General features: G+C 42.5%; 1 protein-coding gene across 1 annotated transcript in view; it reads right to left on the reverse strand.

Annotated features, from left to right (window-relative positions):
- Nucleotides 1–11,940, reverse strand: part of LOC105185030 (alkaline phosphatase) — a 214,952-nt gene extending 203,012 nt beyond the window's left edge. Inside the window, exon 1 of the mRNA XM_025302019.1 lies at nucleotides 9,551–11,940. Within this exon, the coding sequence (XP_025157804.1) occupies nucleotides 9,551–9,641 (91 nt within the window). The 5' untranslated portion in view covers nucleotides 9,642–11,940. The remainder of the gene's footprint in view (nucleotides 1–9,550) is intronic.
- Between the last annotated feature and the right edge of the window lie 1,765 nt (nucleotides 11,941–13,705).

Genomic DNA, 13,705 nt, shown 5'->3' on the forward strand with positions numbered 1-13,705 from the left:
ATCCTTATTACCGTCATGTCGCATTGAAAATTAAGCGATTTTGTCGAATTAAACTTCAGAAGAGAGAGAGAGAGAGAGAGAGAGAGAGAAAGAGTATAAATAAAAGCACGATGTTTCAGCTTATTTCCCGCGCGGTTCGTTTCAACAGAATTCTAATTCGAGACGAAATATTTAATATATACGATATAAATATATACGATATATACGATATAAACGCAAAAGGAAAGTAATGACCAATTACCTTGCCGTGCGTTTACAACGCTGTATAGTCCGTATAATTTGAAATTAAAGAGGCAGGAATTAAGTTTTTACGAGTAATTAATGCACAAACGCGCGTTCGACGGGGGAAATGCGCGTGTTTAACATTCACGTCTCGATTGCGGGGAACGCGCGTGTCGCGAAAATCAAGATTGTCGTTCTCAAAGCAAACGTAGCAGACGGGAGCGTACGTTGTAAAACTGCGAGATCGGCCGCGGCGCGCCCGCGTAATAATTCACCGCGGATTGCAAAAGAGACTCTGTGACTCAGGGCGCTCGCAACGCGCGCAAATAACGCACAAATCGTATGCACGCCCTAGTCGACGTGTAGTGCACACATTTTACGTTTTAGGACACCGCGCTACCATGCTCGCCAACTGCGGCGATGCGCTCCAATTACAGGCATTATCGTTACCGTGTAACTGTAGATACTCAGTGACTGCAATCTCGACGGTGAGAGCGCGCGGCATCCGCGAAATCAAGCGAACGAAAATACGTAAAGGATTTTGGCAGTGTCTGCCGAAAAGCAAACATACTGCAATGAAGATGGCTCGCGAATGCCACGAAGGAGAAGGAAGGCGGATACCGGAATTTCGTTTGTAGGAAGTATGAAACATTTGGAATGAATAAAGGAGCAACGCCAGCACCATCAGTGGCATTAGCATTTATATTCATGCCGTTGCCTATTAGCGTGCGATTGTCCCTGCGTTCCTTTTGTACGAAGCATTCACCGAAATCTTCTTCATTCGCGGACGCTAAAGACCGATATGACCGAATGGACTTGTAACTGTATTACGGGGACGACGTATTAATAGGCAAAGGATTTGTTTCAACCTCGTAAATTAAAGGCAAATTAAGCATCGAAGACGTGAGTAGATGTCCCACGCTACGACGGGATTCTAATGTCATGAGGAATTTTTATCACTATATTTTACGCAGAAATTTTAAGAAACTCCAAAAAGAGACTTAAGAAGCTACAATTCTGAAATATCACTTTGAATATTTGCATTCGTAAAATTATGTTGTTTTGGCATTTGTACAAATCAACGAATATATAAAATGGATATGTTTTTTCGTTCAATCAAATTCGAGACAAACGGAAAAACATTTTTTCGCTAGGTGCTAAATCAACTGAATTTTTTAATATTCGCGGAATTCGAGTATCAAAATATTTACAACGCAAACATTGATGTACTTTTCTACTGGAGCCTTGGCGACGCAACACGTGACACGTACACGCAATTTCGTTTTAATAAAGAGCGTTATTTAACGAGCCCTCTTGTACGCGCTACTCGTAATAAAAACCGAATTACCTCATTGCGTGATGTACGCGTGGATGCACTTTCACGGTCCCCGCATGAGAGTTAAAAAATCACACGGTTGTACGTAGTATGAAATCCTACCATTGTGTTACGGAAGCTTAATTATATATCATTTCATAAAAGCGGACGCGACAGCTGTTGCGATGAGACAACCGTTTTGACACGACGAGAGTTATGACGATAACTGTCGTCACACGGAGGTGGAAATTACGATAGCTATCCGGAAATGTTATTACTTCTTTCGTCACGAATATATCTATCACTCTTGATGTCGTCGAGCGCGCATGATAGTTATTTGGTGTATGGATTAACACCGTATAAAATAAAAAAAAAAACGAGGAACATGAAAAATGGCTGTTGGGCGTGTTTTAAAATAAATATTGCTCGTATCACGATTCAAAGATAAATGTGTTATTTCTAAAAATTTTGGTCGAGACGATTCGAATTTAACGTATCAATAAATTGAAATAACGTGCATTATATTAAATGTGTCTCTCATTATGCGATGGTGCAACTGTTTGTATATTGCAGGGAAAGAATTCATCGAAGATATTAGCCCATTATATATTCTTTCTTATCGAACTTGTGATATCTGCAATGCGTATCGTAACGCACGTTGTCATGCCGCGTTTGCCACGGTGTGAAACACCGTAAACGATGTGTTTTTGCAGTAAATATAGCAGTTGTGTGTTGAACGTTTGCCATAGCACTCAGACTAAGTGGAAATGTTTGCTTTTATTCATTGTGGCAGTAAATACGTAAATAGGAGTTCGCACAATACGCACTGCTCAGACAATGTATTGTTCTCACGTTAGTGTCTAAATCGTTGACTATCTAGATGAATAAACAGCTATTGCAATAAACTTCGGCGGCTATAGTCTTACGTCATGTCATCGAGAACTGAAACCTGATTATCTCGCGCCCGTTATTGTTCAAGAATAAACAGCAACTCGATGCACCACCAGTTCCAATGTACTACAAGCGAAACAAACATATCCCGAATATTCCGGTTGAGAGGAAACATAATATCGTTAATATTTTTATATGGTACATTTGTGAATGTACGCGACATTTTTCACGAATATATAATGGGATATTATCGGACAGAAACATATGTGCTAAAAGCGCAAGTTGATTTATGCAATTTAAATAAAAATAAATTATGTCCAATACATCTCTTACTTAATGAGCCGAGAGTACGAAATGTTAATTACTTTTTCATACGTAAAAATGATTCGGATCGCGGGGATGTTCTAAACTAAACAAACAAACTAAATTACTAAAATTGACTAAAATTGAACTAAATTGGATTAAACTCGAATCATGAGTAAGCCTGTTTTTAAAAGATGTAGAATAAAATGCTAAATCGGAAAATATCGATGATCTGTATAACAAATTATTGGCATAGAACGAAAGATTTTAGCGGAAGATAGTATCAGTGAATCTAATATCTCTCATATGATCGTTCTAAACATTAGATAATTCTACTACTTCTACTGATTCTACTGATTCCACTGATAGGCAAGATTTTCTATTACATACCTTATTACGGAGTTAGAGCAGCTAAATACTCAACGTGCGGCGCTGTCAGACTGTCAACAGTCGAACGAACGCGTTACGCTTATACATGTAAACACATACATAGTTTGACCTGCAAATCTCCGTTTATGTATACAAGTGTCCTCCCTGTCTAGATATATAATATGTATGCCGCGATTATATTAGATATTACATTGGCAACACATTGTTTCACATATTGATTATTTTAATTAATATTAACTCTTATACATCCATCGTTAATTAACGTATATTAAATGTTACGGAAAATATAACTTTGACTAAGAATTAAACGTCATATCTATTAAAACACTTTAACCTCCCGCTTTTGTTCCCTCTACCTTGTTTGATATTAAAAATTTCAAAATAATTAACTGCATGACATTTTATTTTCCTCGTTGTATTTAACATTAAAAATATAAAACTTTACAAAGCACCCTTGTATTACAACCACAAAGTTATTGGAATATCGCCTCATAAACAACTGACGTTCCAATATTAAAACGGGTAACAATCTTTCTTTTCTCATTCAGGTTATTTATGCGTAAATACTTGTGTATTATTCAATTAAAAACAACGGTGAATATAATATTCAAACCATGTTTATCCAATCAGTTATATTACAACGTGAAATTGTTCGGTGAAATTCGCGCGAGTAGGTCCGTAAAATTTGATATATATATATTTGGAAGTTTCACCGCATGATATTTTATAAAGAAGTTTCCGATCCACGAAAGTGCACCACCTATTGTGGCTGCACACTGGTCGCATATTAAATTGCAAATCAAGTGTCTCGGGTGTTATCGCCTAACTTATTAAGTGTCCCCGATACGTGAAAACTTTCGGCTGCGCACTAAGAACTCGGAAAATCCCCGAGGAAAACTGTTATTAGATATCAAACTTAGACGACGACGCGCACAGACTGTCGGGTTTAAGAATATTTATAAAGTCTAAACATCTTTTTGTGTGTAACGATTTTCCATGCTTATATGTGTAGCACGGAGAGCTTCCGGAAAATTCAACTTTTTGCGATCTAGTAACCTGCGTTCGTATTACATTTTATGACTTGTGAATAATTCTGCCAAACAAGTAAACTTTCTTCTGTCTGATCCTTTAATCTGACGATATTTTTCTCACGTCCCACATAATAATAATTTTAATAATTCTTTATAATAATTTTAATAATTTACTACCAAGCAAAGTCGTCATATAAAACAAATCGCTCGAATCAAAATTTCAGTACTATATTAAAAGTATCTATCGACCGATTTAAAAGATCAACAGGGAATCTTCAGCTACAACAATATATAATATAAAAAATATTGTACTATTGGGTGAGTGCAAAAGTTCGTGCGGAGTTTCAATAGATGGAGTTATAAGCGTCGTAAAGTGTTGTCATTAATACTTCCATCTACATATTATATAACGTTGGAAAGGTGACGTCTTCAGCTGTTATTAAAAAAAAAATCATTTGTTTTCATACAAACTGCTTCGAGAAATATCACTTTAAAAATGAGTATCGATAAAGTGCATTTACGGCATGTTATGCTTTACGAGTTTCGGAAGGGAATAAACGTTGCCGCAGCCGTAAAAAACATTCAGGATGTTTATCAGGATGAAGCACCAGCTAAACGAACTGTGGAAAAATGGTTTGCTAAATTTTGGCGCGGAGAATTTAACCTTGAAGACGAGCCACGCTCTGGTCGACCTTCTGACATTGATGACGATGTTTTGCGTACTTTAGTGCTCAATAATCCGCGAATTTCAACAGAAGAAGTTGCTACAGCACTAAACGTTGACCGATCAACCGCTTTTTCGGCGTTTAAAAAAGATGGGATTCGATTTGAAGCTCGATATATGGGTGCCCCATTTGCTGACCGAGAAGAACAAAATCAAGCGAATTTCTGCAGCCGTTTCTTTACTCGGGCGGCTCAATAACGAGTCGTTTTTGGATCGACTAGTGACGGGCGATGAGAAATGGGTCCTCTACAACAATGTTCAGTGCAAACGGACATGGAAACAATCAGGTGAGCATGGTGACGCAATGCCAAAGGCCAGTTTGCACCCGATGAAGGTGATGCTCTCTGTTTGGTGGGATTGCAAGGGCATAATCTATTTCGAGCTTCTCCCCGCTGGCGAAACGATTGATTCGGACAAGTACTGTCGCCAATTAACCAATCTGAATCGAGAAATAAAAGAGAAACGTCCGATTTTGTCAAATCGCAAGGGAGTCGTCTTTCATCACGACAACGCCAGACCACACGTTTCGAAAAAGACGCTGCGCAAACTGAAGAACCTGAAATGGGATGTCTTAACGCATCCACCGTATTCTCCTGATATCGCACCATCTGACTATCACTTGTTCCGGTCATTGCAAAATTATTTAAATGAAAAAACTTTGACTCTTTGGAGGCCTTAAAAAACGGCGTCTCTTCGTTCTTCGAATCTAAATCGCGCAGTTTTTATGATCGAGGCATCCGTATGCTGCCAGAACGTTGGGAAAAGATTATAGAAAACGATGGAGAATATATCATTGATTGAATAAAGATTTTTGTTTGCCTAATCACTGTGTGACTTTTACTCACAAACTCCGCACGAACTTTTGCACTCACCCAATACTTTGAAGTTAGAAAGAGCATTTATTGCTGTCGTTTTATCAAGTTAAATATTAAAGAAAGATCATTCGACTCAGATTTCGTCTTATTTGCGACAAATCGTCCGTTGAGATTTAAAATGTGTGCTGCGTAATAAATAATTGATAATTATTCAATTTACAGGGAGTGAAGCTCCAGTAAATTTGACCTTGACACATGTTGAAGTCATCTTACTGAGCAACTCTCAAAAGATTTTAGCCGTCGTTGATTGAAGAATTATAAACATAGGAAGTTTCATAAATACAATGTAGTTTTCAGCGTTTTTCAACACTATATATATTAAAAAACAGATAGAGTACTCATCAATTTTTTTTAAACAGAATCTTTACAAAGCGTAATTATACAATAATAATTTTATTTGTTTATCATATTCTATTTCATGATGATATTTTATACGTTACAACGCGGCCATAATTTCGAAAAAATGTATCAATACGTTCGTGTTATTTATATTTAAAATAGAGTGATTAATGTTTACATATTACAATTCTACCTACACTGTGTCAAAGAAATTCATGTTCTATAATTATACAATTTCTTCTGTTAATAACGTTTTAATAAATTCAATAAGCGACGACGAAGACTTACAATGTGATACTTAAACATATGTTGTTAAAATCAACAACACATATCAAAGTCAAGGTCGTTGGAGCTGACTCCCTCAAACTGAATAATTACCAAAGGACGTTACGTACATGTACATATGATGTATCGCTGCCTGCTTTTCTGCATCCGTGCATCCTCCGTCTTCGCTTCTCGATCTAGCGCACTGCTTCTAGCTGCTCCGTCGTAACATTCTGGATAATCACTCGTAAGCGGTGACACTGACGTTCGCGAAGATGCAATTTGATCGGAGAGACGCGTGTTGAATAACACAATGCTGACAAGAACCAAATGTTTCATATACGACAGAATATTTTATCCATGACCGAATCGAGCCAATGAGCGACAAGCATATTTTACAACACAGAGCATGTGCACCGCGTGTATCAATTATTATAATTATTGTTGAATATAAGTAAAATAGCTCGTCGCTGCCTCTTGAAATATTTAATCGTGCTCTCGTTGATATCGCGTTAATTAACGCACCTTCAACAAATTCTGTCTATGTAAGTATCAATGTCGCGAATGATTATCCGGAATGTCAGCACTAGGAACAGTCAGGAACCAGGATGCTGAATTGAAAGCAAAGATAGAGAACAACAGGAAGCTGGGATGCGAGTAGAGATACATCATGTATTTCCAACGTATCGAATCAATTATTATGCAAAATATCTCTGATTTTAACGAGCACTTGGTAAGTTGAGAATAAAGAGCGATCTTTGAATATAAATCTACAATATCAATTACATTCCCGATCAAGAATGCTTTTATATTTCTGGAGATTGTCCATTAATTCTTCGAGTTGGAAATTTGCAGGATTATTGTAGAACTGAAATTTCGTCTCGGACATATGAGAGTTTTAAGCACCGATCCGAAAAATATATAACATTTTGCGCGGAGCGATCAGCGCGTAACGGTGAAACGCAAGTTTTGCATTCGATTAAAATACATCAAACAGCGCGTTACGCATACTTCGTGGTGCTTTCTATTAAGCGACAGCACCACGCAAGCTCGATCAAGTTGCAAACGCACATAGGATAGTATAGTACAGAATGCATAAATTATACAAGCTAAACTAAGCTGGCTCGTCTGAATACGGCCTAGCATGCGAGGATGACGAAGTGACGTTCATTAAAGCTCCAGTTGCAACAATTAATTGACAGAGCGCCGCAAGCTCGCTGGGACGTTATCATCGTTGAGCGACGTGGTGTTTGAAATTGAAAATGAAAATTATTCTTGCGAGAGAAGTCTTTGCCTCTTTCGTCGAATTGTTGCAAGTGCAAAGTGCAAATACTTTGGTCATATATAAAATTCAATGTATCACTTGCGATTTATTCGCGCATTGATTTTACCTATGGCAATAGTCTTAATTAGCAAGAACAAGAGATGTTTTTCACCGCTGTGAAACAATCCCAATTAACACAGAACAAAAGTTGCGTCCGATAAAAAAGTGAAGAAGAAGATACGCGCTGGCTTTGCCGTTTGCATCTCGGTACATAATTAAGCAATCATTTATATTCCTACTTGAAAGTTGCCGCGTAAAATTATTAATTGGGATTAATTATAAAACAGTTGATACTTATAAAGTGTATACATGAGTATATATGAATGCAAATTATGAAAGGAACGTTAACGGTGTCGACTTCGCGACGGGTACGTTATTTCGATTATACACTTCGGCGATACATTATTTAGATTTACGTAGACATGAAAGCCAATCATATGGCAGCGATTCTGTTTGCAGCGCCCATTAGAACTGTTATAATTATCAGCTTCATATAGCAACATCTTTGTTGTCATTTCTACACGAGTTGTATTTCCCATGGGAAATGTATCATCATATGGCTATAGGAATAACAAACGATCTCGAATCACTATCGTCCATTGTAACAGTTAATATATCCCGCATTACTGTAAGCGTAGTTGCAATGTAGCAACGCGATAATTAAATATGAACGCGATGATCGCGTTCTCATATCCTTATTTTTCTTCATTTATTCATTTAACGTTTATTCATTTAACGTTTCGTCAGACCGGAAAATATCCCCTCTGATTTAATGACAAAAGCTCTCGCGCGGCCAAGTGTTCATGGCAGTTTGGCAGCGTTCTACTTTACACTCCGCTACGAATCGTGTCCTTATGGAGGCGGGCATCGCGGCGAGAGAAAAATTCGACTCTGGCAGGCATACCGAAAACCATTTGAATCGGAAATGCAAGGATAACGAATCGACGATACAGTACGCGTCTATTGTGCCCGCCAAGAATCGCGGCGCTATATTCACCTGCGGACCCCGGTGAGAAACCGTTTTCTGATAAAAGATGCCATTCGCGCGGTGTTGCGACCGGCTTCCTAATCGATATTCTATACAAAAGCCACTATTCCATTCCGAATAATAAGAATAATAATGAAACCCGAGGTGTGTGATACACGTGATCAGATAGGATTCACAATTCGTGAAAGTTTGCGCACACTGCACTGCACTCGAGCGTCGGAAGCGTGGAAAGATTCAATTTCCATGCAATTTCTAACTTAGGAATTGAATGTAATTTCGCATAGAATAGCATATCCATCCGCGCCTAGCCGCGCCGGCGTCCAGAATGTATTCCGATAAACACGGAGAAGAGGAATATAAAAATAAAATTCGCGATACATCGCGATATCACTGCTGCTCATAAAATATGGGCATCGATAAAATTATGCGAAAGCGCTCCGAATGTCCCAATTCAATTTTCCCGGAATCGGCACCGGCCAGCGGCATAGGAAAAAAATACAAAGCTCGCGGAGAAGTAACAAAAGCGCGAGAGAGCAATTATTTCTCTAACGATCGTTACTTCGTACGCGGTGAAATGAAATTGCTTCCTCGATCGCGAAGCCACGCGACGCGAAAGCACCGCGAAAGCACCGCGGACAAACAAACGACGGCGCCGGCGGGACAGTCGGGACACTCTCGTGTTCTAGAGAGGAAAATCAGAGGATCTAGCGATGAACCCTCGCTTCTCCCTCCCGCTTTTGCCTCTCGCACGCCCGCGTGGATCTCGCCTTGCCCCGCTTGGGGTGCAGCAACTTCACCGACACCTACACACAATACACAGCACATCGGGCCGGACAGCGGCGGAAACACGGAGGCACGGGGGAGCCTCAATAATCGCTGTTTACCTTGTTCGCCGGCACGCACGACGACGATCGCACGAGTCGCCAGTAGAACGACGGTGAGGGCGACGTTGATATGCAGTGGATAGCGCCGCATCTCCGAAGCGAGAAGGGCCAGTCGCTACGTGCTGTCCGCACGCTTCTTCATGCCACCACCCGTCGCAAAGTTCCTCGGGGTGCTGTGGTGGACGAGCCGGAGATTCACCGTTGAAAATTACCGGGCCGAGCGCGGCTTAAAGCGTGTCTCGCGCAAGAGCACTCGTACTATCTCACTACCGCGTACTGTCCTCGCGGAGTGCTGCGAGTCCAGTATTTCACCGTCGCGATCGCGCCTCCCTCATCGTTTCATCCCGTCACACTCCTCCGGCAACTTCCGGCAACTCCCATCTATCTTAGGTAGTCGCCGTCTATTTTTATATCCCTCTCTGTATATCCGCGCCTCTGTTTAGTGTGCTCGATCGTGAGCGCACGATCGGCGACGGCGACGGCGGAGGCGGAGGCGGAGGACGACGAGGACACAAGGGGTTGTGTGCAGGGGTGAAGAGAGATCGCGCGCGCGCGCGCGCGCGCGCAACCGATCCGTTGCCGGCCGGAAGGTGCTTAGTATTGTGTGTCTACCTGGGACACAGCAAACGGCGCGCGTCGAAAAATGCGAAGAGCGTCGGCGTAAACGCTTCCGGCATGTCGACGGGAGTTATCTCGTGCGACGGCAACTCTTCTCGACGACCAGGCACGCGGCTCGCGGCCGCAACGAGTGCTGCTCGTAGGAATGCGCCGACCGTGCACGATGAACCGAGCATGGTGCGAACGGACACGCCGGTCGGTCGTTCACGTCCGCGTGTCGCCCGCGTTCCATCGACTGCGATTCGCCGAGAATGCCGATCCGTCGTTCAAGTATCGATCGGGGTCGCCGAATATCTCCGATGTGGCGGATTTTCCTCCGATTCTTTGCGCTCGTCCACCGTCCACCGTCGATGCCGAGACCGAGGCGCGTCCGCTGCGCGGTCGCGACACTTCAAGTCCTCGTAGACGAAGCTCGGCTCGAGGGGGATTCGGTAGTCGATTCTTTCTTCTCGCTAGATATATTGTAAGCGAGAGTATTATACGCGGAACGCGGAGAAAGTCACTCACTAATCCGAAGATAAATTAGACCGTCGGTACGATTGATCCTCCGATTAAGATAGTTCTTTGCTTCTTACAGAACGCGCTGCCGCGATATAAATAACGTTCGCCCATGTCGCGTTACGTACGTCGTCGTACGTTGAGTAAGGTAAATGTCGATAGCGATCAAGTCAACTAACGCGCGGCAGATTCGATGTGTAGCGATTACACGGCTAATACACGAGTAACGGCGGTCTAACTCCAGTTTCTTCCGCGCATCCCCATCGCTGGCTCTTCTTTCTGCCGTAAATCACCGACCGCCCCTTCTATAATCAGAGTCCTCTCCTCAGAGCGCTGGAGCGAGCGTTCAGCCGAGGATTCCTGGTTAGCCCTGCTCTCGAGGGTTCTCGAGGAGTTCCGAGACTAAGACGTCTCAGAGAAGCCGTATTTCGCGACGATATCGCCCGACAAACGCGAATATTCGCACGCGCGGCGCTTAACACACGCGGAGACGCGGTCGCGCAGTCCTGAGGATGAGGCCCCATGATCCATACTTCAGTCTTAAACGAAGACTATCGCGCGGGAAACTTTGCGGCGGGCAAACTTTCCTCTCTTGAACTCGTGAAACTCGCTTAACTGCTCTGCGGGAACGGAAAGAGCTATTCCGCTCTCTTTATGTTCTCCATTCACTTGCCGATCGCGCACATTCTTCGAATTTCGCTGCTCCCTGGCTGTACCTGTCGCGGTCGCGGTCGCGACGAGAGAGATCTACCAGAGACCGGTTATCGCTCTGTCTGTCTGTATGTTTTCGCTCGCTCGCTCTCTCTCTCTCTCTCTCTCTCTCTCCTCCTTTTCCCTCTTTTATTACGGCCGCGCCGTCACCAAAACACCGATCGGAAAGCCCGGTCGGACACGAAGACCCTCATTGGTGTCATGTGCGATCGCACGCGTCGAATATCGCAAGGTCGCACAAACATTCGCGCGAAACATCAATGTGTCCGGCGGATCACCAGCACCACCCTCCTGCCCTCCGGCCGGGGCCCCGCGATAACACTCATCGTCGCTGTGAGATCTATTTTCAGTCGTTGTGATATCGCTTGTCACGCGAGGATCCTCCGCTCACGTCCGATCAGCACGAGGGACGAGATGAGGGTGAGCTCGCGGCGTGACACAGGACCGACAAGAGGAGCGAACCGGGCGGCGCGGCGCGGCGCGACGCGCGTGCGGGCGGACGCGGGCGCAGTGGTGCGAGTTCTCGACAAGCCCGCCGCTCTCGCTTGTTCGGCGGCCGAGCGGCGACGACGCCGGCCGTGCGAGCCCGAATGATCGCACCCTGCTGCGCTCAGCGCTGGGCGCCCGTAACCTGGCCGCCCATCGCCGCGCACGCTGCAGAATTCGCACGATCCGGCAGAACAATGATATTCTTTATCTGATTGCACGTAAAGGTGAGCGTAATTCGCGTTGCATATTGTAAATTACGGTAATGCCGGAGCGAGGGAGCCGGCACGATTCTCCAGTCATTTTGGCGTCGCGACGTAACGAATGCTTTTAATTGCTTCTTTCGGGAGGAGAGAGAGAGAGAGAGAGAGAGAGAGAGAGAGAGGACGATTCCGAGAGTCGCAGAGAAGAAGGTAATGTCTCATTTGAATTTTCGAGTTACGAGACCATCGTTATGACTCGAGTTTACGTTCATGGAAAGAGAACGTCCGATTGTTACAAGTAGCGATTATCACGCTAATAACGCGCGTTGTCGAGGACGTTTAATTGCACGGACTTAGATATTTGTTCGCATTAAATTAGAGCTTAAACACGCCAACGATAAGCATCTCTTCATCGGGGCGGACAAAGTTAGCGGAATCTCCTCGAGAGATAATTTCTCGCGAAAAGAATAAGTTGAGAACGCGGATTAAAATGTCACAGCAGCTTTCGTTCTCTCGTAGATCGGGTTCGTTAACTGTTTCTCGATATTTATATTGACATTTTATACGCGTACCTTATTACTTGTTTACATGTTGTTTATATCTAGTATAATAAGATAGAAAAACTGCGAGATTTTCTACCCAGGAAATCCCTCTCGTGCACTATTGTGCACGACTTCGCGTCGTTTCGTGTTCGCTCATGATAATTCCTCTCCTTCATTGTGCGCGATGCCCGTAGCGCGCGTTCTTTCAAGCGCGAATTCATTCTGGCGAATTTAAAGTCGATTTTTGTTAACGAAAGTAGACGAAGCGTCAATCCCCTATTCATGGTCAGTATATTTTGTTTTCCCGCGGTATATATTTTGCATACTACACAGGTATACAAACATTTGAAAAGCAATGAATAACTACATGTTTTTTCTGTACTAAATAAATGTTAAAAGAAAATATTCTTTTCATTTTACGCTCCAACTATTGCAAAATATACGCAAAATTCTCTCGATACGTTCATTTTCGTTGATCTTTAGTTAAAATTAAAGTTGCCAGTTAAAATAAAATCCTACGATGATTTAATCCCTCCGTGTTTGAAGTCAAATAAAATTTAGAGCCTCGTTATGGACGAATTTCCACTTTCGAAACTTTACTCATCAAAATCTATTGCTATATATATGTATATATATATATCCTCGATAACTTATAATTCAAAAAGTACCGCAATGTTGAGAGAAATTCCATTCTTCTTAATTTGGCCTTGTAGTATCCGCGATAGAAAAAGAACGCATCCGGGATACCTCATATATCCATCAAGCATTTCACGATAGCAACTTTGGGAATTGTTTTTCAGAGAAATTGGAAATGCTCCAAAGAGGACTTTCCATTCCACTGCAGCGATATCGAAGAGCGCACGAAAGTAAATGAAACTTCAATAATCGATATGTAAATTCAGCGAAATAATCCTGATAATAACGCTATGAGATTGTACGTACACATGCACGATATTCTCCCCCTGGATTCAGTTATAAACAGCTAATTTGATTAAGAAACGATCAACTGTTTCTAAATAAAAAAGAAAAGAAAGATTTCTCGATATCGCAGTCAAGTTCTCGACGCACAATGCGTCGCACACGTCTGTTTTTCATGA

This window comes from Harpegnathos saltator, unplaced genomic scaffold, assembly GCF_003227715.2.
Source record: "Harpegnathos saltator strain DR-91 unplaced genomic scaffold, Hsal_v8.6 scaffold467, whole genome shotgun sequence".
Taxonomy (NCBI): Eukaryota; Metazoa; Arthropoda; class Insecta; order Hymenoptera; family Formicidae; genus Harpegnathos; species Harpegnathos saltator.